This window comes from Onychostoma macrolepis, chromosome 04 (assembly GCF_012432095.1).
Source record: "Onychostoma macrolepis isolate SWU-2019 chromosome 04, ASM1243209v1, whole genome shotgun sequence".
Taxonomy (NCBI): domain Eukaryota; kingdom Metazoa; phylum Chordata; class Actinopteri; order Cypriniformes; family Cyprinidae; genus Onychostoma; species Onychostoma macrolepis.
In genome coordinates, this window is record NC_081158.1 from 21,969,520 (window position 1) to 21,995,364 (window position 25,845).

Consider the following 25,845-nt stretch of genomic DNA (forward strand, 5'->3'; position numbering starts at 1 on the left):
CCTATTTATTTCTAGCACTTCAAACTTTTGGTGGAGGAGTTGCAAGTGAAAGGTGAAGGAAAGGTGAAGAAAGCCATAAAAGAGTCCTTCAAGATTCTCAACGAGGTGAGTGTGTGTTAGTGTTTGAGGGAAGGAATGCATATCCATATGGAAATATTGATATATCAAAAGTTTGTTTGTGTGTGTAGGCAGCAGCAGAAGGCAGGGGGAGTTTATGTAACCAGGCAATCATGTTGATCACTGATGGAGCCATGGAAGATTTCCAGCAGGTGTTTGAAGAGTTCAACTGGCCAGAACGCAAGGTACCAAGCGCACACAAACACACACTATGGATACACGCTTTACCTGTGTGCATAATCTGATAACGCAATACGCTCTCAAACAGGTGCGTGTGTTCACGTATCTGATTGGACGAGAGCTAACATTTGCTAGCAATGTCAAATGGATTGCCTGCAATAATAAAGGTAAGATCTACCTTAATTGAAGCTGAGCATTGTGGGAGACTACGTGAGTTAGTGAGGTCTATTATTTGTACAGAAAATGTGCACACTTTGTACAGTATTTATAATGCATGACTTTATTTCTAGTGTTTCCTACACAGCTGAGTTCATACACTGGTTTCATTTTCCATTAATTTTTAGGGCTGTTTGTTACAGGATAAAAAAATCAAATAAATTAATTAAAAAAATAAATAAATCACTTTTTTTCTTTCTTTTTTTTGTCATTTTATTATATTAATTTTTTATTTATATATATATATATATATATATATATATATATATATATATATCTGTAGTGTTAATTAATTCCTTTTCCCAAATTTTTAGTACGTCATTTCTGTTTCCAAGGCAACAAATTTTTAAGTTACATTTATTAAAAGTTTAATTGTTTTTATTAAAGTTTAATATATATATATTTTTACTTTCATTTAGTTTTAGTTAACAACAACACTGATCACTAAAGGCAGTTTGACAGACCTGTTTAAAATGATATTGGCAATAGATATCTCCATGACATTTTAGATTTTATTAATTTCCCTGCCTTCTTCAAGCCTGGAAATGACAATGTAACTAAATCTTGATATTTCCTTTTCCACAATCTGTTCTAACAGAATTATAATTAAATTTTGTGACAGCTATGCCCTCTGCTGGTAACAGATAAATCAATCAATCGATCACATTATCTCATTACTGCTGTTTTTGTGTGCTTGTAATTAGGTTACTACACTCATATCTCTACTCTGGCGGATGTACAGGAGAATGTGATGGAATATCTTCATGTGCTGAGCAGGCCAATGGTCATCAACCATGATCATGACATTATTTGGACAGAGGCTTACATGGACAGTGTGGTGAGCTGCTTACCTTGTCTCCTTCATTCTCTCTTTCCTTTTGTTAGTACTGTACACAAAAGGTCATGTTTCCTACTTTCCCAAAACTGCGTATTGATCATTTATGCCTTCATTAATTTTGAACCTCTCATGTTGTGATTTCTTTCCTGAGAATGATCTCATTATGTCTGTTACTTCATTATGTATGTCATTCCATTCCAGCTACCCAATACAGCTGAGGTAAACTCTTTCGTTCAGTGCAGTAGATCAAAAATGATCCCGTATGCCTTAATGCAGTAGTTTTCTTGTAATTTAGTTCCTAAAAGTTCCTTGTTAGATACAATTTAGTCGTACTTAGACGTTCTGATGCCTGTGAAGGTTTTAATTTAATCGAATGTCTGGTAGATTTTCAGTCAAAAACAAAAGGAATTCTCACAAATTCCATTTAGAGGTCTAGATGTTTAGTGAATCCTTTATGAATGCATTTTTTTATGTATGAATTTATTTATTTTTTTATAAAGATTGTGTATTCTAGGTGATTAACAAGTTTTACATTTAAATGTGATACAAAGGTTTTAGACTAAATTATTTTCACAAAAGTGAAATACACATATTTTCTGCATTGATTATGAAGATTTAAATGTGTTACATTGAGCTGAGAGGGCAAATTTGAATTTATAAGATTTGTACTTCTTTGAAGATATGAATTCTGTGGAAATCTGGAGATGTTTCTTCAGAATTCTGTGGGTGTAAATTTTGAAGATGACTACAACGCCCTACAAAGGCAAGAGACACTACGCTACTTGGAAATCGGGTCTCTTAGACTATCATCTGTCTTGTGACAGATGGGCTTGGCTCCACTGTTTGGCTCCACACACTCAGAAAATTGATATTAAGTCGATAAGAAACTCTGAAGCCATTTTTCTCAGTTTGAGTGTTGGTGTAGTTACTGTATTTTGCCATTTGGTAGAACAATAAGAAACTGATTCCACCTACCAGAGAAGCACCTGCTCTTAATGGAAGTGTTCTATGGTCTTGTTCAGCTTGCTGTCCACTTCACAGGCCTGGCTGGGATTTACCATTGATTCAGTCTATGTCATCTCTCTCTTCCTCTCTCTCTCGTCTTTCAGCTTTTTAACACACAGGCTGAGAGTTTGCTGTTGATGACTTCTGTGGCCATGCCTGTGTTCAGCAAGAAAGAAGAAACAGTGAGTTGCCAAAAAACAATCTTAAAAGCTTCAGCTCTCCTGACCTGCCTTATATATTAGAGCAAAGTGCGGCTCCACACACACACGTTTGTTTCTGTGAATTGTGGGGACTTTCCATAGACTTTGCATAGTGTGCTTGATACACTTGCACCTTTAAAAACTCGGTGTGTTTATTTTACCCATTCTGCACCTTGGTTTACACCAGAACTGAGACAGCTTAAAACTAAGGGGCGTCGCTTGGAACGTTTATACATTAAAACTGGACTTAATGTTCATAAAGATATGTACACAGATCATATGCTCTCTTATAAGAGTGCTCTTTTAACTGCTAAATCTATTCGAATATAATTGGGATAGATGAAGGGAATACAAGGTCCTTGTTTAATACAGTAAATACTATCCTACGTCCACCTGATACCCTTCCTTCTCATCTACAGTATACTCTAGTGATCTATGTGATAAATTAATGACCTTTTTTAATACTAAAATTGAAAATATTCATCAACAATTAACTTTTCAAAATAATGCGGCATCTGATCTGTTGTATTTATCGTCCCATGATTCTTCTCTGTGTCTACTTAACAGTTTTGAACTTCCAACTATTGATGAAATATCAGGTCTTATCAAACAATCTAAGTCTTCCACTTGCCTGTTAGATCCGCTCCCTACTGTTTTTCTTCTCTATCTGATATAGTAACTGATATCATACACTCGTCTCTAATCTCTGGTGTGGTACCTTCATCATTTAAGGTTGCTGTAATTACTCCAAGACTTAAGAAACCGGGAGCCGACCCTAATAATTTTTCCAACTTTCGCCCAATTTCCAATTGACCTTTTCTCTCAAAAATCCTGGAAAAAGTTGTTGCATCTCAGGTTCACTATCATCTTTTAAAAAATAGCTTGTTTGAAAAATTCCAATCCGGTTTCCGCCCTTTACATAGTACAGAGACGGCCATGGTTAAAGTTGTTAATGATCTGCTGATGTCAGCCGACTCTGAACTTTTAACTATACTTATTCTACTCGATTTAAGCGCAGCTTTTGATACAATCTCTCATCAAGTTCTCCTAGATAGACTCCTCTCCATTGGTATTACTGGCGTCCCTCATAGTTGGTTCAGATCCTATCTCTCTGGGCGCAATCAGTTTATTCAACTTAAAAATTTTAAATCTTACATTTCACCTGTTACAATGTGGGACAGTCAAATATATTATGTTATTCAATTGATAAAATGTGCATTAAGAAAGTTAAATATCATATATATATATATATATATATATATATATAAAATATCACTAATATATGTGCCAAATCCCCTTTAATTACAATATCTGAAAAATTTCTTCTGATTTAGATAGGGAACATCTTGGGGATTTCATAATGATATAACATTTTGATATATTGTTTTGGCTTCATATTGAAATGATGCACAAGTCAAAATTTCAAAAAGTGTCCCACATTACCCTAATCCATCCAACAAGTACACACACACACACACACACACAAAATCTCTTCCATTCAGTTCATGTAATTCAGTCTCATTCAACAAGGAGGGCGGAATTAGGAATGTGTAAAAATAAAATACATAATTAAAATTACGTAAGGACATTATAGTTAAAAGACATGACTTAAACTCGTTATTTTGAATGAAACGGCTAACTGAATGATTCAAAAATTCACTCATAACACTGAAAAACAGTCACTTCCTGTAACGTTACCGCTGTAAATTGCAGAAAGGGAACTGAACTGAACAACTCTTTTTAGTGATGCGAATCACAGGGATGAATTAAAATGCTCACAACTTAAGTTTTTACATGTTAATGTGGCGTTCTTCCAGTTAAACTACTTTGAGAGTTTGTGATACTCGGAACTAGGATAATGTCACATCCCTGTTTTAAAATCATCATATAATCCAACGAAAATATTAAATATACAATAAACAACACTCTTAACATGTTTGTTAAATATATACCGCTACAATATTAAAGTAGGCTATAAGCTGACTTTTGTACCTAAAAAGTGTGATGAGGCTTGTAAATAACACAATAATGTTTCCTCGGTAACAGCTTTCTCGCAACTGACTAAAAGAGCTCAGGAACGCGCTTATCCATAGGTTCCTTGTGTCGTCACCAGTGTTTTACCGCCGCCATTTTTGTGTCCGAGTCACAGCTGCACGACCTGTCAGTCTATGGTCATATGGAGATATTTGATCAACAAAACACTCCCAGAAGGTTCACAAGGTTACAGTATGCCCGGGATATGTTGTGCTGTAACAACAGTCATCAGAAAAACCCAGAACTACAATTGTATTCGATCCCAAAGAGGTTAGATCGGTGGAATAAATTGTTGACTTAAATCAGAAGGCACCACTGGCAGCTAACATACGGTTGCCAACTTCAGAAAAGGATAATAATTGACAATTGTGATTCTTTTATAGGAGAATAAAGGATGTTAAAATATTTGTATTGTACCACATAGGCTATTTCATTTCCGTGTCGGCAGTTAAGTGTATACTGTTATATATATGCTCAGTAAAGCAATTTTTTTTTAACAATGGCAAAATTTTGAACTAAAATGTTATTGCAGCCATGTAGCCTATGAATAAATGAAAATGCATATTTTTTCTTAAAGGGAACTTAGTGTGGGCTGCTTTTGGTGCCTGAATTTGTGCTTCAATACACTAAAAAAAAAAAAAAAAGTTGAGCCGACTTAAAATTTTAAGGCAACCAGCTTCAGCAGATTTTTGAGTTTGCTCAACTTATTTTTGTGGGAGATTCTCAAATTTTTGTTGTATAAACTTAAAACAACAAGTTGAGAAAAGTTGAGAAGCTGGTTGCCTTAAAATTTTAAGTTGGCTCAACTTTTTCTTTTTTACAGTGTAATACACTAGAAGTGAAAGATGTCTTCCCTCGGGGAGATTGCATGTTTTCTTGGCTTGCTGGATGTTGGACTCATGATCAGTTAACCCGTTGTTTGCATTAACCAAAACTGACTTGATGAAATCAAAACGAAGCAGGAGCGACCAGCCGGCAGAGGATTCTTCAAGCTCTTAAAGCCTTCATCGAGCAGCTACGTTCCAGAAAGAATGAATAACTATACATTGTGCTAATATTAGCTAAATTGACATTATTCAGATTGAGTAGTAAGCTAGCTAACGTTATCTTGTTACACTATCATTGACTCAAAAGTGCTGATGTTAGTTTTAAATTTACAAGTAATCAGGACCTTACATGGCCTAACTGTTACACTTGCTTTCAACCAAGTCCAGGGATCAGTGTTGGAAATGGTAGTAAAAGGTAATTATTATTTCAATATATTAATATTATCTATTAAATATCATATGTATGTGATGTGGTCGTTGTCACATCGGACACAAATATGGCGGCGAGCATAGCGGAAGTGACGTCTTTGGTACCCATGTGTCACATGACCTTGGACCACAAAACCAGTCATAAGGGACAAACTTAGATTTATATATCATCTGAAAGCTGAATAAATAAGTTTTCCAATGATGGTTTGTTAGGATAGTACAATATTTGGCCGAGATACAACTATTTGAAAATCTGGAATCTGAGGGTGCAAAAAAATCCAAATATTGAGAAAATCGCCTTTAAAGTCCTTAGCAATGCATATTATTAATCAAAAATTAAGGTTTGATATATTTATGGTAGGAAATTTACAAAATATCCTCATGGAACATGATCTTTACTTAATATCCTAATGATTTTTAAAAGAATAAATCATAAAAGGAAAGAAAAATGGTAAAGGCTAGAAGGGATACGTGCTACTGGGCACGCGCACATCAATACAGCGTAATTTTTGTCACACTGTACAACAATAATTACTGTTTTTTTTTTTTTTTTTATTATTGTAAGGGGTAGGTTTAGGAGCCCAGTCTCATGAAAATGCGTATAAATGGTACGCCAAATAAAAAATGGACTTTGGCGTATATATGATACGAACGCATACCAAATTTGTTGGCGTGCATATGATACGCAGTTTTCGCGGACATATGATACGCATCTACCCCACAACCCCAATCCTACCCATCGCATAGCATATACACGCCAAAGTTTTGCGTATCCATACCACGAGTTTTCATTTTTATTTGGCGTATTATTTGTAAGCACTTTCATGAGATCGGGTTGAGCTGTATCCCTTCCAGCCACAACCAAGAAAAATCGATCATTTTGACCCATACAATGTTGCAGGGCGTGAGGGGGCAACTATCCCGCCCCCTCACTCTCAAGATGAGTGTGAAAATAGATTTTATTTATGAAATATGGTTTATTTAAAAAAAAAAAAAAAAAAAAGGCAAATGCATAGGCTTTCTAGCATTAATATGATGCTACTATAGCAACAATTTAGGACAGTCCGTTTCACAAAGTCGCATTTTAATTGTTACATGACAAACTTCCCGGCAAGCAGTTCAACTAACAATGCAGCACTACTGAGTAAGCTAAAGGTATGATGAAATAATTCTTTATTGTTTAATAAGAGAGCTAGATCGTAGTTAGTTGATTATTTCGCTGTATTGTTTGTTGCTTTTCAAGTTGTTCTAACTTAAAATGATGCATATGTTAAATGGGTCGCAATGAATGTGTTATGTCGGTCGCAATAAGCTGTTTTTCATTGTAAAGCAGACACAACTAAGTATTGCTGGTGGTTCTGGTGGTCTGTATTTGGTAACACTGCTGCCTAAGACATAGGCTTATATATTATTTCCTGGATGTCAGATTTTCGAATTTGTCGCTTATGCGATTTTGTTCTATTCAATAGCTACTCTGCCATCTGTGTTTGCTAAGTAGTAGGGTCATTCACTCAGAACGCATTTTTCATTCCACTGCGGTACGTTTCCATTGTATTTCAAACTAAATGCACTACGGACGTCTTTGAATTTGTGTTTGAATGCTGCAGCTTCTCGCGTATAATAATACATCATTCTAAAACACGGCGCTCAAGTTCAACAAAATTCAGCTTATAAAAGCATGTCTAGACCTTGCGGTTTAAAAAAAATAAAAAATTCCACTGACCTGTCTCGCGACCAAAACACTGTGTTGAACCCATTATTCTAATAGTTGTAGTATTACGTGTTATTTTTATTTTTTTTTTACTTTGTGCTAAATCATAGCCCCCTTTCGTTACCTCAGCCGCCCCCTCATCAGTGCTGTTCACTGAGTTCACTCAATAAGTAGAGTCTGTAGGCCTAATCACTTTTTGGCAATTTTATGGGTTTTATTGGCCATTTCAACAGGTAAAAAGGACTGCATGAGCTATAAACTGTCAAATATGACCCTCGAATGCAAGCTCATGCAGTACTTTTTTACCTGTTGAAATAGGCCTACCCATAAAATGCAGTTTTACACTTGCCAAAAAGTGATTACAGACTCTACTTATTGAGTGAACTGTTCTTTCTGCCTCAAAATGACTTGATTTCATTCATGGTTGTTATATTTGATAGATTATAGCTCATTCAGTCCTTTTTACCTGTTGAAATACCTTTAAATGGCCAATAAAACCCATAAAATGCAGTTTTATGCTGGCCAAAAAGTGATTTGAGGCAGAAAGAACAGTTCCCTCAATAAGTAGAGTCTGTAATCACTTTTTGGCAAGTTTAAAACTGCATTTTATGGGTTTTATTGGCCATTTCAACGGGTAAACAGGACTGCATGAGCTAAATGACTTGATTGCATTCGAGGGTTATATTTGACAGATTATAGCTCATGCGGTCCTTTTACCTGTTGAAATGGCCAATAAAACCCATAAAATGTAGTTTTAAACTTGCCAAAAAGTGATTACAGATGGCAATCAGTTTTCGGCAGACGATCAATTTTCGGCACGACACCGGCTCTGCAATGTTGGCTATTGCTACAAATATACCCGTGCTACTTAATATAATTCAAGTTTTTGAGATTGTGATGGATTAAATTAAATAATTATTGTTTATAATTCTAAATGTGCTCTTTCTTGTCTGTAGCTGTCTCATGGGATCCTCCTTGGTGTGGTTGGCACTGATGTCCCTTTGAAAGAGCTCATGAGATTAGCTCCTCGATACAAGGTCATAATGTGCCTTCAGTCCTCCGTTTACACCAACACTAATTACATCTAATATCTTTTCATTGATAATGCAGGCTGTATCCATGGAGGTTATTGCATACAGACTGACAATTACTGATTGTCTAGACTGCAGACTGAAAAATGAATGTGATTTTACTGATTTGCGGTTTTGACTCATCTTTGCCTTTTTAGCTGGGAGTTCATGGCTATGCATTCTTAAACACTAATAATGGCTATATACTCTCTCATCCTGACCTTCGACCTCTGGTGAGCTCCACGATATTCCCTTTAGTGATCTTACACCTTAATCTACACATTTATCCCATAAGAGCTGATTACCTTGTTATTAGTTTGTATCACTTTAAAGGTTATATTTTCTATACGTTGTGCTAGTATAAAGATGGTAAGAAGCTGAAGCCAAAACCAAACTATAACAGTGTGGATCTGTCTGAGGTGGAGTGGGAAGATACAGAAGATGCAGTAAGTGGAACAACACACACATACATACATACATACATAATGCCATTTTTAGATCAATCGCTTCAAGGTGTTTGTGTGTTTTGATCCTCTAGTTGAGAACAGCGATGGTAAAAGGGGAAAGTGGGACAATCTCTCTGGACGTCAGAGCAACAGTAGAGAAAGGAGTGAGTTGATTTTGGACTTTAAATAGCTGTTATCTTTAGTTGAATTTATTCATTTTTATCTCATAATAACCTAGCTGTGACTGTCATACTTACATTCTGATGTGTTCCCTTCTCAGAAAAGAGTTGTTTTCCTGAAAAATGAATATTTTTACACTACCATTAATGAAACTCCATTCAGGTGAGCAGTGATAAAACATATTTAAATCTTTGCTAAGCGTGAGACTTCTGGACTTATATTGTGTGCCTTTGTTATCAGTCTTGGAATTGTACTTACCAAAGGTCACGGGAAGAATGTTTTCATTGGAAATGTTTCAGTCGAAGAAGGTAAAGATTTTCAGATTAGTACCTGCAAAATAAAGATCATTTGCCTGCCTCCGTTTACTGCTTTCCTTTAATTCCTCTCAGCTGTGTTGTTTTTTTTCTGTCCACAGGCCTACATGACCTGACTGCTTCTGATGTCTCCATTGCTAATGAATGGTAGGCTAAAAACCATATTAGGCTGTTTCTAACATCTGAAATGACGTAATATATACCCTGATCTGATGGTTTTTGATATTTCAGGACATACTGTGAGACTGACATCGATCCACATCACCGCAAACTGACACAGTTTCAGGCTGTGGTTCGGTACCTAACAGGGAAAGAACCAGACCTGGAATGTGAGTTCTGTTTCTAAAGGCTTTTGGACACTAGACTAGAAGTTTTTACCTGGCATTTCAGTTTTTACTTGTATCATTGCATTTATTTATATTCATGTTTAATTACAAATAAGCAAAAACAAAGGCATTTCATCAAAGAAAAGGTGATAAAATGAATGAAAATTCAAAATTACAATTCTGTCATTCACCCTCAAGTTGTTACGAACATGTACGATTTTCTTTCTTCTGTTGAACACAAAAGAAGATGGTATCCAAACAGTTGACGGTAGACCTTTTATAGTATTTTTTTTTTTTACCAGCAACTGTTTGTTTATTTTATTTTATTTTTTTGGTGCTCCAACATAAGAAATTAATACAGGTTTGGAACAACTTAAGGGTGAGTAAATGATAGAAATTTCATTTTTGCATGAACTGTATAAGCAACAAACACAATATAAATACTCTGTTCAAACAGAGGAACAGAGTTAAACAATTAGTTGCCCATGTAAATCATCTCATATCGTTGTACCTTTTATTCTCTGTATATATCATGAGCATTTTATGTAATTAAACACAGTTAGATCTGAATGATGATATCCGCAGTTGAGTTGTTCTGTCTGTTCTTCAGGTGATGAAAGACTTCTGCAGCAGACTCTGTTTGACGCAGTGGTTACAGCTCCTATGGAAGCCTACTGGACCACACTGCTGCTCAACGCCTCCGGGTAAAACTTCCCACCCACGCACACAGCGTCACAGACAAGTTTCATTAGTCAAATACATCCTCGGCCGTGACCTTTCTCATTCTTTTACTCGCCTCCGTCGTGTGCAGTGTTGATGGGGGTGTGGAGACGGCGTTCCTGGGTACACGCTCCGGCCTCATGAGAATGATCAGATATGTCGGAGTAGAGAAACGTGTGGCGAAGTGAGTACCTTTAATCAAGAGCTCCTGCTGTCTGTGTCACGACTCAACCGCATAGACAGCATCTGCATTGTCATAGGTTTTCTTAAGGCCACCCACTCCCACAGCACTCCATATAACTTTCTTCAGTATGCACTCTAAAATACACTCAACACTGGGAAGATAAAGAGGAACAGGCAGTGAAACAGAACATGGTATTAAGAGAATAAATGTTAATGTTAATGAATAAATGTGGCCATACATAAATCAATGAACAGATGCTAATCATATTAATATACATAATCAATGTACTGTAAATAAAGCATTGATCAAGTAGTTCCATCTAAATACTAAACTATTTACTATACTTGTATATATGCTACTATACTATATACATGCATATACACTTTGAATCTCTTTTTTTCCTCAGAAAATTCTTATCTCCATCGGATAAGGAGAATATTTTTACTCTGGACCATTTCCCTGTTTGGTATCGTCGTGCAGCAGAGAATCCATCTGGACGCTTTTTGTACTACGTCCCTATAGAGGACAGCACGAAAGGTAGTCTGCACCCTGCAGTCCACATCATACAGACTATAAGATTACTATAAGTTACACCCTTTTTAGAATATCGTGCTCAGTATTTTTTTTCTTTCCCTGCAGTGGATGGCAGGTTTGTGATTGCTGTCACGTCTGTTACAGTCTCAGTGAACAAAAAGACAGCAGTTGCTGGAGGTACGATTTCCCCTGGTTATTCTTATCTTTAATCTGTTTTTCCCCCTTCTATATTAGTCTGTGCTTTTGAAAAACCACCCATTGAGATGCTATTATCTTTTTTAAGTGTGTGCGCACACATGTGCCCTTGTATGGATGTGCAACCATTTATGGAGTTCACCTCCTCATGAACATCTCGTTTCCTCAACACGACCTTTGCTTGTGCTATTTCTTCTGTACTCATAAGCCCCTTTCATACATACAGACTTTACTGGTAATTTACCAGTAAATTACCGTTAAGAGATCATGTGTGGACAGGGCCTTTTAAAAAATACCGGTAAATTCATTCCAGCAATTTACCGGTATGAGAAGTTGTAACATATCCAGTAAATTGCCAGAATGATGCTGTGTGTGAACGCAGAATATTCTATCCCAGATGACGCACTTACTCTGCGCTGTGTAGTTCGGTTTGAAGTCGTCTAATTTGATGTCTCTGGACCAAAAGCGCTGCATGAATGTGTACATTTGATACAAAAATGAAAACATCAAGAAAAACACTGACAGCGTATACCCTTCCATGTTTACAAACAAGTTTGCGTCATTTCTGGTTAATGATGTCACAGAATTTACCGGTAATTTGACACTGATGTGTGAATGGTGCTTTACCGGTAAAAAGATGGAACGTCAATGCCTGTGTGAACAGCGCATTTTTGAATTTACCGGTAAAGTCATTCCAGTAATTTTACGGCAATTTACTGGTATTACTGTGTGAAAGGGGCAATAAAGACACTTAAAACTGATTACTTGTGTTAATGCACTATATAAGGAAAAGATCTTGCTTTTAAGTGTTAAAAAAATGCCAATGTCAAATGCCAGTCAATGGAAAAAGAGGCATTATACCACCATAATGGTGTAGTTTTATTATCTACCAGCAGGGGCTAACTAGACTATGCTAATCAGCCAACGCTTGACCCATTGGTTTATCCATCCATTTCATATTGTCTGATCTTTCTCCATGTTGTGTAAAACTAAAGCATAAGCATATTTTATTATTTTACTTTGTGCAAACTGTGTGTGAGTGCTTACTGAATCTTACACTTCAACAATTACGGAAATACATTCTTTATTCATTTTTAACACAGAATTATATCACAGCTCACAAATCATATTTCAAACTGATTTTTATCAAGCCAAAATATAAAGAAGAATTTTATATCAGTCTTAGAAAAAAGGTCAAGTGAAGAAAGGGTCACATCAATAAGCTATAAGATATTAAACCAGAACTTCATAAAGATCTTGAAGATGCTTTCAGCTCATTCAAATGGGCAAATCCTTTTCTTTCATCCATCAACTGGGATTTACAAAGCCTTTATTTAGCGACGGTGCGTAGTAAAGTTTGTGTGGTGTCCCTGCTCTTATATGTAAGGCCAGGACAGATAGTAAACACACCCCAGCTGAGTCATTGCTCATTCATAAACCCTCTTCATATTCACTGACATTACATCACGACTGCTCTGTTGACTTATATTCAGATTAAGCGCATTGCTGACATCGTCAATAAACAAGCATGTGCTCACTTTTGAGAATATTCGCAATAAGTGCAATTTGACAGGAAATTATCAGTCCACCAGTGGCAAAAGTGCTTTTGTCTTTTTTTTTTTTTTTTCATTTCATAACAGAGGATACAGGGTATGTGTTTTGTCGCCCCGTGCAGAGTACAGGCCTTTGACACATGCTGTATAAAACAAGAGCTAAATGAACAGTAATGGCAGGAGAGACCGCTACCATTAGCCCAAACTCCTCTCATTAATAATTCATGAGTTTTCTCTGAATTCTCTGACAGAGAATTTTTAAGAGTTCCTCTACAAAAGGAGTTTGCACAGGAAACACAGGGAAAAGTATACTCAATTTTTGCAATCAAGTTATTGTTCATAAATAATTTGTAAGACACAGATTAAAATATATATACATATATTCAACACAATTTTGAATAAATGTATATCTGTACTTATATATACTCAGCTTATGGCTGCAAATATCACTGAACAAAGAGACAAAGTCCTAGACGCTTAACTGCTGGTGTGGGTATTAGCACACAAATTAGTTGTACTTTGATTTACAACTTTTTGCCAGCGACCTTACCAGTAATTTGCATTGGTAATGAATAGTGTGTGGGAAAGATTGTTGCTATAGTTACAGCGGAAGAGCATCTCCTAAATCCTGATGAGGTGGTGTGATGTTTGCTCCACACCCTTGTGCCTACTGCACATCCTTCCAATAGATGGCAGCATTGTGCAAGACACCCAATGATGGCGTTACTCTCGACGTTATTAGCATCATTATATTCTGACTCTAAATTTTCAGTAATACTGAGGAAATGAGTATGTTGGTTCATGTTACCAGTGTGCAGCTAGTTTTTGACAGCCTCTCTTTCCATTTTTCATCCAGTCTGAGGTTGATTGCTGCAGAAAAGCTTATATTGATAATATCTGTGGGCTTCTGAGAGCCCAAGTCAAATTTATCTGAATTATTTAGTCTAAACAACTTCTGCTCTCAAAGGAAAAGCGGATTATGCAAATTGGTCCACAAGCAGAAAATTGATCACACAGGCGCAATCGATTCTCCTTCATCGCCAGCCCAAGAGAAAAGATTAGACTAAATCAGATATGACATCCTAGTCCAGAATTAAACAACAGATCAACAAAGACATTGATTTATATTGCACAGAAAAGTCTATCTTAATAAAGGTAAGGTTTATTTCCTTCTCACCTATTGTCTTTCTGGCTTTGTTTAGAGGGCAGCTATCCTGTAGGGCCACTGTGCTTCTTTAGCCACCAAGGTGTAATTAACAGTTCCAATAGCCACGATCTGCCACCCTCCACTAACATCACAGAGTCCTCAGCCTGCTCTACATTAGCACTTCACAATACTTCAAGACACTTCACGATAGACACCAGGGCTGGATTTTTCTAGTCTTACAAAAACACCTCTGACCTCTAGAGATGAACATGGAGAAATAGCAAACAGTAAACGAACAAAACAATGTTATCAACACAAATTATCACACAATACAAAGGACAAACCTCACACTTAAAAACATAAAACTGGGGTCACGTCACATTGTATAGAATATATTATAGCTGATAAATAAGGTGGGAATATTTCAAATATGAAATGTGGGGGTTATGATGTTAAGTTCACACTGGGGTAGGGTTAAGGGTTACAATTAAGGTTGGAGGTGAGAGTTAGTATTGGGGGTTTAATGTTTGGGTTGGGCGTAGAGCTGAAGGTTTAGGGTAAGAGCTGGATGTTTGGATTGGTGATGGAGGTTTAGAGTTATGGGGTTCATGTAGAAGGTTCAGGGTTGGGGGTTAAGATTAGTGTTGGAGGTTTTGGGTTAGAATTGTAGGTTAGGATTAGTCATGGATATTTATGGTCACAGTGTTACAGGGTTAAGATTTGGTGTTGTAGGATTCATGATGGAGGCTTATGGTAAGGGGTAGGGATTCATGTTGGAGGTTCAAGGTTGGGGGTTAAGATTAGTGTTGGAGGCTTAGGGTTAGAGTCGAGATTTAGAGTTAGTGAGGGATGTTTATGGTTAACAGGGATTAGTGTTACAAGTTTAGGATTTGTGGGTTCAGATTAGTGTTGGAGGCTTGGGGGTTAGGATTCATGATGGAGGTTTATGGTAAGGGTAGGGGTTACTGTCGGAGCTTTAGGGTTGGGGGTTTAGATTAGGGATGGAGGAGGTTTGTGTTGTACATTTAGGGTTAAAGTTTGGGAGTAGAGCTGGGTATTTGAGGTTAGGCTTGGTAGTGGAGTTGGAAGTTTATGATTACACCATTTCTACACCGAGCACATCGGTTGACACGAGATTGAGGCAGTCTACATGGGACACTTTAAAATCAACATTCCAAATCAATTTGTCATTTTGTTGGAAGTTGGCCGAGCCCATATAGTATGTCAGAAATTGGGGCATCGATTTACGGTGCAATGCATCAGAATGTATCCATTGCAGACAGCATTGATTATAATGAGTGTTATTGGCTTTTGATGTGATGTGCCACTTGCGTGTGCGACCCGGTGTAGACTGTGTTAGAGGTGATGGTTATGGTAAGGGTTGGGGTTAGTATTGAAGGGATAGGGTTAGAGTTGAGGGCTTGGATTAGTTTTGAGAGGTTGGGATTAGAGTTAAAGGTCTAGGATTGGGGTTGAGATTAGAGTTATGATTTGGAGGTTTGGGTTGATGATTAGGCTGCTACAGAGGCTAATGCTAATGACAGCACATGATCCTCTAGAAACATCAGGGTTCAGAACTGTGAACAGTTGCATCCACACCTCCTCTGCTGAGATCCTCTCAACATTGGAGGAGGGTGGGGGAGTTCTAAAGTGCTGAGTGGTCCCTCTTGTCCTGGGGCAAATAGTTCAAAGGTCATAGGCCAAAGTTTAGAGATTGAGTAAAGTGTAAGTCTGAGAGTCAGAGAGGGTCTCAGGAAGGACAGAGAGACAGGAAACAGGGATGATGAATCCTCCGCTGGTCAGCTAAATGATCATCAAATGTGCAGCTCAACCAGTAAAGGGTTCTTTAGATTTGTGGCTGACCTCTGAACTCTGACCCCTCTTCCCCATTCCCCTATGCAACTGATGAGATCTGTTTCTCCTCCTGGTCGCCTTCTGCCTCTGCGTCACCCATCAACGGCTGCCTCTTCTTTAGCTCTCGTTGGTATTTTGCCATTAAAGAGGCATAAATGCAGCCATATGCTGCGGCAGCCACCATCATAATGCACACGATTCCACAGACCACACCAGCGATCACTACTGTACCGATCGCCCTGCGAACACTGACCGGCCGATAACGCTGCTTCACACAGTCTGGTAGCTCTGCCTCTGTACGCACCACTGCACCTTCAGACGACGGAGCGGCTGTCCCTCGAAAACAAGGTGGAGATCCACCCTTTGTGCTCCCAGCCCCGCCCCCATTCTCATCTTCCAATTGCAGACAGTAGTTGAACATCTCCACAGGAACGCCCCTGATGTCACGACCCCTTAAGTCCTTCGGAAGTGTACACTCAACAGCATCGACATAACCGCCTACGACAAAGCAATGGAGAAAGAGAAATCAAAATTTTAGCTCTCTGTGATAAACAATAGTCACCTCTAATGAATTTAAATGGCTGCTTCAAGCCCTCCAAAATAGCACCGCACAGCTAGTAGGGTCAGCAGCCCTCTTCAATTTGCGTGTGTGTGTTTGTATGAGAGGAAGAGCGGTAGCTGGTGTATAATTAATAAGCCTGACATGCATACAGAAGCTCTGTTCCCAAACCTAGTGAGTCGCCACGCTGCCTACTGCCTACATAGGCAGCTGCCTTCAAAGGCAGCATGTTAACTATCAGGAGACTGATTTGGAATGCTCTACATAGGCAGCAACTCCACATGCCACACAATTATTTTATTTTATTTTTGAAGTTTTGCATAAGATAGACGACTCGCACTTGATTTTAATGTATCTATCTTGGATTCTCAATGTGTTGCATTGTGGTATCTCCATGAAAATAAACATGCTTAAGAATTTGGTCAAAACAGAAGGCAGCATAAGAAAGATACCTACCTTCATGTCAAGAGAGCATCTATGATGCCTCAAAATGCTGCCTCCGTAGGCAGCTCACTAGGTTTTGGAACAGAGCAAGAGAATCGGAGCCCACCATGACTGGAGTCTCTTTCTCACACACGCTAAAAGCTTTGTGACTCAGCCTCTCATGTCTGTTTCAAATCCCCCTCCCTCTCAAAGCTGCTCTGAAATAGAATGAAATGAGTTTCTCTGACTCAGAGTAGAAGGATTGAGACAGATAGAAAAATAGAAAGCGAGAGGTATAGAGAATAAGAAGCACAGGCTTCTAAGCTCTGCTTCACACTGATTTTTGGGGGTTTGCCACATTTTATTGCCAGTGGTAGACAAACGATAGACAGGAAATTATTAGGGAGAGAGTGGGTACATATCCTACAATATGTCTGGTGTACATGCACTTACCATTAGCTTACAGTGCCATCTGTTAAAAGGCTTAATAAAGCTTTTTTAAAACTGATAATTCTCTTAATTCTCATTGGTTGAGCCACGTTCAAAGCCCTTGTAAAATGCCAGTGAACCATATTACTTGATGGATTCAAATTTTAAATATTAATAGTTTTAATTATTTATTGAACACTGTACTGCTGTTGTTGCCGCTATATAGGCACAATATGTCACTGAAGACAGTGATTTTAAGGGTGTTTTAGGCAGTCCACTTTGGGCTGTGCCAAAGAACACATCGTACTTAAAGTGACAGTTCACCCAAATATGAAAGTTCTGTTGTTATAAACCCACAAGAACTTCAGTCATCTCCGGAAACTCAAATTAAGATCTTTTTTGATAAAATCCAAGAGCTTTTTGACCTTGCATAAACAGCAACGCAACTGATATGTTCAAGGCCCAGAAAGGTTGTAAGGACATTTTTAAATAGTCCATGGCTGACTGACATTATTTTTGTTTTCTTTGTGCACAAAAAGTATTCTCGTAGCTTCATAATATTGCGCTTGATCCATTGATCTCACATGGACTATTTTAACGATATTTATCTTGCTACCTTTCTGGGCCTTGAACGTGCCAGTTGTGTTGCTGTCTATGCAGGGTCAGAAAGCTCTCGGATTTTATCAAAAATATGTTCATTTGTGTTCTGAAGATGAACGAAGGTCTTACAGGTTTGGAACGACATGAGGGGTAGTAATTAATGACAGAATTTTCATTTTTGGATGAACTAACCCTTTAAGGTAAAATCCCAGTAACACACAGCCTCTTGTGGCTTATTGCTTAAAGGACGTGTTTGCACACCTGCAGAGAATCAAAACAGCGCACACACAGTCCTCACCTCGATATATTAGCCACTCCATCCAGTGTTTGAAGTCTCTCAGGTTGCAGTCACACTCCCAGGGGTTCATGCCCAGTTCCAGGTGTTGAAGGTTGACGAGAGGCTCAAATGTGGCTCTCTCCAGGGCGTGAAGTCTGTTCCCAGCCAAGGAGAGCCAGGTCAGCCCTTGCAGCTCATCCAGCAGGCCCAGCGGTACAGCGGCCAAACCGTTCAGAGACAGATCCAGTCTCCGCAGCAGGGTCAGGCCGCGAAATAACTCGCGATCCAAAACCGTCAGGCTGTTGTTACGCAAACTCAAATCGCTCAGGTTACTCAGCTCACGGAACAGTCTGGAAGGCAGGTTGTCCAGATAGTTATTGGACAGGTCCAGTGTCTCCAGGGTGCTTAGGTTGGCGAAGGCAGAGACGGGAAGTGAGGAGAGGCGGTTATTGGCCAGAAGGAGGGTATGTGTGCCCTCCGGGAGAGAAGTGAGAGCGGGCACAGATACTAGACTCCGCCCACTGCAGTTAGCTTCCAGTGAGTTACACACACACTCTGAAGGACAGCCAGCACATAACTGCAGTAACGTAGCACACACACTCAGCACACCTAGCAGACCTGTGGGAAAGAAGAAAAAACAAAAGTGTGTATCATTGGAAAGAACTGACATAAACCATTTCCTTCTGAAAGCTGTTTTGATTGATGTGAAAGATGTGACAGGTGTTAATTTAGTGCCACTGTGAATCACATGTACAGTATTTAATGAAGGGGACCAGTGCCCGACAGAACTGAACCTGTAGCTGCTGCTCCTACCACACTAAGCCAGAGCTTATGTTATACGAACGGACCTCTAGACATAGCAGTATTTTTGTTTCAGTTGCTTTAATTAGCTGCTATCTGTTGCAGCACCTTCAGGCTGTTTTTTTTTAAATTCACTTGTTTTGATTTGTGTATAATGGGTTATTTTGCCAAAAATGAAAATCGTGTAATTATTTACTCGCCTGCATGTCTCTTCAAAACTGTATGACTTTCTTTCCTCCCTAGTACACAAAATAAGATATACTGCAGAAAGTCCAAAATGCTTTTTATGATATTGGAGGCTTGAGCTGTCAAGCTCCAAAAACGACAAAAAAAAAAATTGCACCAAAAAATAATTGTATATTACTTACGTTCTGTATTCAAAGACTTCCAAAACCATATGCTTGCTTTGCAAAGAAAAGACCAAAATTGAACTTGCTATTTGCTGAAAATCAATGACGAAATGCATAAAACATTCAATATTTCAATTGAATGTGAGTGTGAATGAGAACTGTGAGCAAATGAGATTTAAGAACTACACTGAAGTGGTGAGTAAATGACAACAATTCAGCTATTTCTTTGTCGTTTCCTGAATGAGATCCTCGAGTTGGCTGAATGGTTCCTTGTTGGCTGATGTAACATAAATCCTTGAGATCAGTATTGGTTTCTGGGTTCTTTAATGTATCAGTAAACAGGTTCCTATAAAGCAACTGCAGTGGTTGTAGGTTGGTGGGTTGCACCTAAAATTGGGTTACAGGTCTGTTCCGACCCTGCATTGGACAAGTGTTTTGGATGGATTTATGGAGTTCTGTTCTGATAGGATTAAAAGGTAGCAGGGAAAACAATGCATAGGTGAAACAAATAGGGAGTAGAAATGGTTTTGATAGGCCTATGCCGTTTATAATAGCATTAATACATTTCACTGTGTGATTTTAGGGACATTTTTGGTTATAAACAATTTTGATACTTCACCATTCCTGAAGCAAAACCAATGGAGAACCACTGAACAAGAGAGTTAAAAGTTAGTTGCTATTTTTGTTCTTCTATGGCATCCATTTTTCTGTTCTAAATGAACATGTATGATGGGAATATAATGTGCCTCAGAGTTAAACAGAGAACGTCCTCTGCTCTGCTCTGCCATGACAAAACAAACATTTGCCAACTGTTCGTCACCTCTCTCTTCTATGCAACTGTGGAAGAGGGTAGGGAGCAATGTTTCTCTGTGTGTGTGTGTGTGTGTGTGTGTGTGTGAGAGACAATCACATGCTATCAATGGATATGACGGTTTTAAATGTTGAGTTCCCAGTTGTCTCGTTGCTGAATGTGTGTGTGTGTGTTTGGCAGTTTGAGTGCAGACAGATGCAGTTACAGCACTCAGATATCTGATCCTGACCAGCCTCAACACCCTGATCCCTCTGTAATCAGAGACACATACAGTCATCACAATCACACACACACTCTCTCTCATACACACTCACACAATTCCATGTAATCGCAATAATTAATCCGTCCTTCTAAACTATGTAGTTGTGAATGATTCTAGAATTGCTGTTTTGGCCAATCAACCTTCAATCTTCAGTATATCCCATCTTTCCCGCACAAGTTCCCTTTTTTTCTCTCATCCTTTCTGTTTGGCTGAGGACGAATGTGTGTCAGCACATCAGGATAGGCATATGACTGCTGTTATTGAAACACAATGTTCTTTCGCTGTCATGTGCCCTCTGTGTTCAGAACAATCCTGTATTAAACCACAAAGAAGGCTGTATGTCAGTGGTGAGGACGGAAATCTCCCAGCGACTGGACCTAGTTTAATAATAGGATGAACATCTATTCTGTGCCTTCACTACAATTTTATAAAGTGTCCCTCTTTTCTTAGCTTTTCGAATTGGCTCATTTTAACAGAAGGACTCCAGTTCCAAGAATAAATAAAACAAATTACTAAAGAAATTTGGAAATTTGAAGACAGTGTTGGTTGCTTCATTGAAAATGAATGGGGACTGCAGCTTTTAAGCAACAAAATGCACCATAAAAGTAATTTGTACAACTTACATACTCTACGATCTATAGTCTTTTGACTCAATGAATCATTCAGATGCACTCAAAGCAAAGATTCCTTCACAGATCTAGTGTGAATGTCAAGATCATCAGTGAATAATCAGCGAACAGGCTTTTCCTCACACAAAGCTATGGCTTCAGAAGTCTTTGAAGAGTGTGCAAGTCTTTTAAGATCATTTTATGGTGTTTTGTCATTTTGGAGCTTGACAACACCAGTTTTTCTTCACTTTCATTAAACTGAAAGGAATGGCTACGATATTCCTTCAAAAAGCTTTGTGTTCCCCAGAAAAACGAAAGCTGTATGGACTAAGTATTGACTTGCAATACAGATTTTAAGTCTGACGCTAAACCAGCAGATAAATATTTTCACTATACAGTAGTAAGTACATGTGACAATGCAGCAGAACTGTGTGTGTGTGTGTTGCCTCTGCATTGCTTCATGCAGATCTTTAATCAGACACACATTAACTAAAGCCATCCTAATCCATCTGTTGCTGGGGCAGCTGGTGATGTTTGCTGCACTCTATACCACTCCATACACGCCCACACAGACCACATACGTCAACACACCACCTTTCTTCCCACAAACATATTAGTGAAACTGATCATTTCCTGAAGCGCATCAGTCTGCATTCTGGTGACATGTAAATAATTGAATTAGATCACTGATAGTCACATAAAGCATTTAAAACTATGAATGGAATCGGTACTTAAGCCCAGCCCCTTCAGAAGAGTGAATGTGTGTGTGTGTGTGTGTGTGTGTTGGGCTCACCTTGGCTGTCCGGATTTCCTCTCCTCCTGCGACCCACTGTAGGTGCAGTGCTGAGCTGCATGTCTGCGCTTCTACGACTGCAGCTGCCTCAGATCTGCTGTGGCATCAGCTGGCCCTGATGCCAGCCTCCACAGGCAGCGATATGGGGCCAGTGATGAAACTGCAGAGAGAGTTTGAAGGGTAGTCAGTTTTTTCTGCACTTATTATGACTTTTGAAGGTGAGCACTTGTTTTCTGCCTGTCTCAGCATAGATGACTTCCTGAGTTTGTGTTTTTAGTAGCAGCGGTGAAACTCAAATAAACCTTGACGTATTGGTAACAACAGTGTCACTGTCATGTCATGGCTTATTTTTTCAAATCAGCTCACTTTCTGTCAAGGTTTCTGTATGTATTCTAGTCTAGGCTCATTAGAAAACATCTTAGGAAAGAACAAATTAGCAATTGACTTTCAACACAAACTTTGCAACTTTGTTTCTCATTTCTGTTCAAAATTCTATTGTACCATTGATTAGACTATTCAACATGTTCCAGTAAAGTGATGGAAAATACAATTACATTCTATCTTACAAGAATGAAAAATCACAAGTGTGAGCTCTTGAATATTTAAAACGATTTTTCATTTTATTTAAATACTTTATTATTTAATAACACTGTTCATATTTAATAAGAATTATTTTTTCCCAAATGGAGACTTATGCTTACATCTCCCGATTCTCATATTTTTCCACCGCGAAAAAGACTCACAACTGTTTCCTCTAAAAATTCAGAAGATTTCTCAACTATGTCTTCAACTGTTCTCAGATTTGTTTAAGATACCAAACTCTGAAATGCCAAGCTCAAATATTTCTCAATTCTGTCAGCAAAGTCCACAAATTTATGTGCTGATGAAAAACTAATAATTAATTACATCATCAAAAAGCAATAATTAAACGTGTAAACGCATATTAAAAAAGTTTAAACATTTTATTTGTTTTACTTTTTGTCATGTAAACAATATCAATATGCAAATATGCTGTTAAATTATGGAAATATTCGATTAAAATAGCAGGGTGTACTTCAAGTACGTATGTCTCATATGTTTCTATTTGTATTTCTCCTATAGAATTTCAAGAGAAGTATCCAAGACAAACTTGATACTTCAATCAAACATAACTGAAATATCCTGTACGTCCCCTGAGCTATGAAAGAGCAACATCTGAGAAAACAGAACTTTCCTCCCGGTACAAAGCCATCTGCAATACAGCGGTGCTTACTGTAATACAGCTCTCCAGGGTACAAAACCGTAGTAGAACTGACACTGCAGAGACGAGTTAGTTAATTGCAGTACAGTAATACGACACTGTAACACTTACAGCACATGAAAGAGATGGGAATATTTTTATTATAACGACGTACCATTATGTAATACCAGTTGTGTAACGCAATGCTGTGAATGTGTGTGTCTCAGATCATTGAGCACAAGGTTACAAGTTGCTTCTGTTTACGCCAGGCCAGTTTGCTGTAAAATGGCCGCTGCTGTCTTAGACTCCCTTTCTGTGACACTTCGGCCTTGTCACCTGCCACATCCATCACAGCGTGTGTGTCTGTGTGTGTGTATTTGCGCAACGCAACACCAATTCACCAGGCTGTCATCCGAAACGGCACAGTGGAAAAATGTGCAGACATTTAGAGGTTATATTGCATGTGTGAATGTGTGTGTGCAAGTGAGTTTCTGCAAACACCTTTTGGAGTTGCTCAACACGTGAACATTTTCCGCGCATTACGTTTCCTAGAACATGCGAGTTTGAAAGTGTGATAATATGCAAGTGTGTGTGTGAGGAGAGGATAATTAGTTGAGCGATGTGTCATTTGACTCCCAAGCATGCAGCCCGCACACACACTCACTCACTCACACACACACACACACACACACACACACACGTGATGTAATAGTCTCTCACTTTAGCAGCATCTCTCTCCACGTCCAGTTCAGCACATATTTCACACATTCTCACCCTACGCCGTACTAACTTCCTGTGAATGCACAAGGTCAACTATGCATGTGTGTGACAGCATGTATGTTGTTATTGTGACTTGCAACACATAAGTAAATAGAAACGCCCTTTTGATATTCACCCCTGAACCAGTCCTTCTGGTCCCTTTTCTCGTGCACACACGCACAAAAGAAGGCAATCGAAGTCAACGGCAGAGCGAAGAAACGTTAGAAACAAAGGCACAAAGGCCACGGGATAAATTATTAAGAGCAGAATCACAAAGACACGCTCGCAAAAAAACCCCCCAAAAAAACACATGCTCACTCAAGCAACACATACAGAGTGTGCACAAAAACATACAAACCTATTACACAAATGTTTTTAGTCCTACTGTAAATGTGTGTATATATGCAAGTGTTGCATATTGTAGATGCAATCTCACTCCTAAATGCTTGTATACACTCAAAAGCAGCATTCCAGCACAACACCTGTGCTCACATACACATCTTTACATTTCCTTTGTGTCTATATAAAAAAACTGGATATCACATGCTCTATACCCAAAACAACAGGCGTATGAGTCTATCTCATAAAAAAACATCCCTCGGCAAACATCACAGACATGGTAATCATAATCAAGGCAAACTGTAATGTGTGCGTGTCTATGTGTGTTATAGGTTAAGTGTTTCACTCACCGTCTTTAGATGCTGTCCTTCTCGGCGTCCCCCCCCCAAGCTCACACACACTCTCTCTCACATACACACACACGCACACACACACGGTTGTGGGAGAAATGAGCGAATAGCAGCTCTCGTAACGCTCCAATATGGAAATGAAAATATCCTTCCGCTGCCAAGAGCAACGGCTGCCACAGAAGGAGAGATGGATTGGAGGAAGGAAAAAAACGATTAAAATAAAGAAGAGGGAGATGAAGGAGGGGAGTTAAATCCTGCGCAATGCCTTGCTGTAATGCTCAGAGAGAGGAGGACACAGAGAGAGAGTGAGTGAGTGAGTGAGAAAAAGAGAGTGAGAGAGGGGGAAAGAGGAGGGGGAGGTGTGCTCCAGTCTTTCAATTCTCTGTGGTTTCCAGCAAATCGGCTTGCCTCTGTGTTGGTATATTGAGTCCACAGAATGCACTTGAGTGTGTGTGTGTGTGTGTGTGTGTGTGTGTGTGTGTGTGTGTCAAGAGGTTGTCTCTCAAGCGCGTGCTGTCCTCGGGCTAGCCTTTGGTGCGCATGTGTGTCTGTGTGAGTATGTGTGTGAGTAAGTGTGTGTGTGTGTGTGTTGCTTTCTCCATATGTGCATGTGGTGAGGCGTGCAGTGTAAGCGTGTGCCAGCCTTGTCAAAGATAGTAACATTAGTGAGGGATGAGGGGAGAGAGGAGGGGTTGCGAAAACAGCTGATTCTTTCTCCCTCTTTATTCATAGATAGATAGATAGATATACATACAGATAGATAGATGGATAGATAGTAGCAGCAGCGATGCATTTTCACAGCACTGACATCATTCAACAGCTACTTGTATTGGCTGAATGAATAGACCTTTCTATTTATTTATCTACTAAAATATCTCTATTTATCCATCCATCTAGTATCTAAGTTGTATGTAGATAGACCTATATATAGTGTGTCTATCAATTGTCTATCTAAACCTATCTATCAACCATCCATCCATCCATCTATATCTATCTATCTACCCGACTGTATGTCTATCTATCTATCTATCTATCTATCTATCTATCTATCTATCTATCTATCTATCTATCTATCTATCCGGCTGTATGTCCATCTATCTATCTATCTATCTATCTATCTATCTATCTATCTATCTATCTATCTATCTAACTATATACAGCTGTCTGTCTGTCTGTCTGTCTGTC

General features: G+C 38.6%; 2 protein-coding genes across 5 annotated transcripts in view; one reads left to right on the forward strand and one right to left on the reverse strand.

Moving 5' to 3' along the window:
* Positions 1-25,845, forward strand: part of cacna2d4a (calcium channel, voltage-dependent, alpha 2/delta subunit 4a) — a 44,782-nt gene that overhangs the window by 6,038 nt on the left and 12,899 nt on the right. Inside the window, exons 11-28 of the mRNA XM_058772389.1 lie at positions 16-105; positions 189-302; positions 386-464; positions 1,218-1,351; positions 1,553-1,570; positions 2,461-2,538; positions 8,514-8,594; positions 8,786-8,860; positions 8,987-9,073; positions 9,166-9,237; positions 9,354-9,415; positions 9,494-9,561; positions 9,669-9,714; positions 9,799-9,896; positions 10,504-10,597; positions 10,705-10,797; positions 11,204-11,334; positions 11,437-11,508. Of these exons, the coding sequence (XP_058628372.1) occupies positions 16-105; positions 189-302; positions 386-464; positions 1,218-1,351; positions 1,553-1,570; positions 2,461-2,538; positions 8,514-8,594; positions 8,786-8,860; positions 8,987-9,073; positions 9,166-9,237; positions 9,354-9,415; positions 9,494-9,561; positions 9,669-9,714; positions 9,799-9,896; positions 10,504-10,597; positions 10,705-10,797; positions 11,204-11,334; positions 11,437-11,508 (1,492 nt within the window). The remainder of the gene's footprint in view (positions 1-15; positions 106-188; positions 303-385; positions 465-1,217; positions 1,352-1,552; positions 1,571-2,460; positions 2,539-8,513; positions 8,595-8,785; positions 8,861-8,986; positions 9,074-9,165; positions 9,238-9,353; positions 9,416-9,493; positions 9,562-9,668; positions 9,715-9,798; positions 9,897-10,503; positions 10,598-10,704; positions 10,798-11,203; positions 11,335-11,436; positions 11,509-25,845) is intronic.
* The window catches only part of lrtm2a (leucine-rich repeats and transmembrane domains 2a), a 29,273-nt gene continuing 14,978 nt past the window's right edge, over positions 11,551-25,845 (reverse strand). For 2 of the 4 annotated variants that reach the window (XM_058772667.1, XM_058772666.1), the window contains exons 4-6: positions 21,994-22,153; positions 18,390-18,986; positions 12,588-16,578 (exon numbers count right to left, since the gene is read on the reverse strand). In XM_058772667.1, the coding sequence (XP_058628650.1) occupies positions 16,121-16,578; positions 18,390-18,986; positions 21,994-22,054 (1,116 nt within the window). In that variant the 5' untranslated portion in view covers positions 22,055-22,153 and the 3' untranslated portion in view covers positions 12,588-16,120. Of the gene's footprint in view, positions 16,579-18,389; positions 18,987-21,993; positions 22,154-24,660; positions 25,776-25,845 lie in introns of those variants that run through there. The other 2 variants (XM_058772669.1, XM_058772668.1) reach the window with 2 other exon arrangements.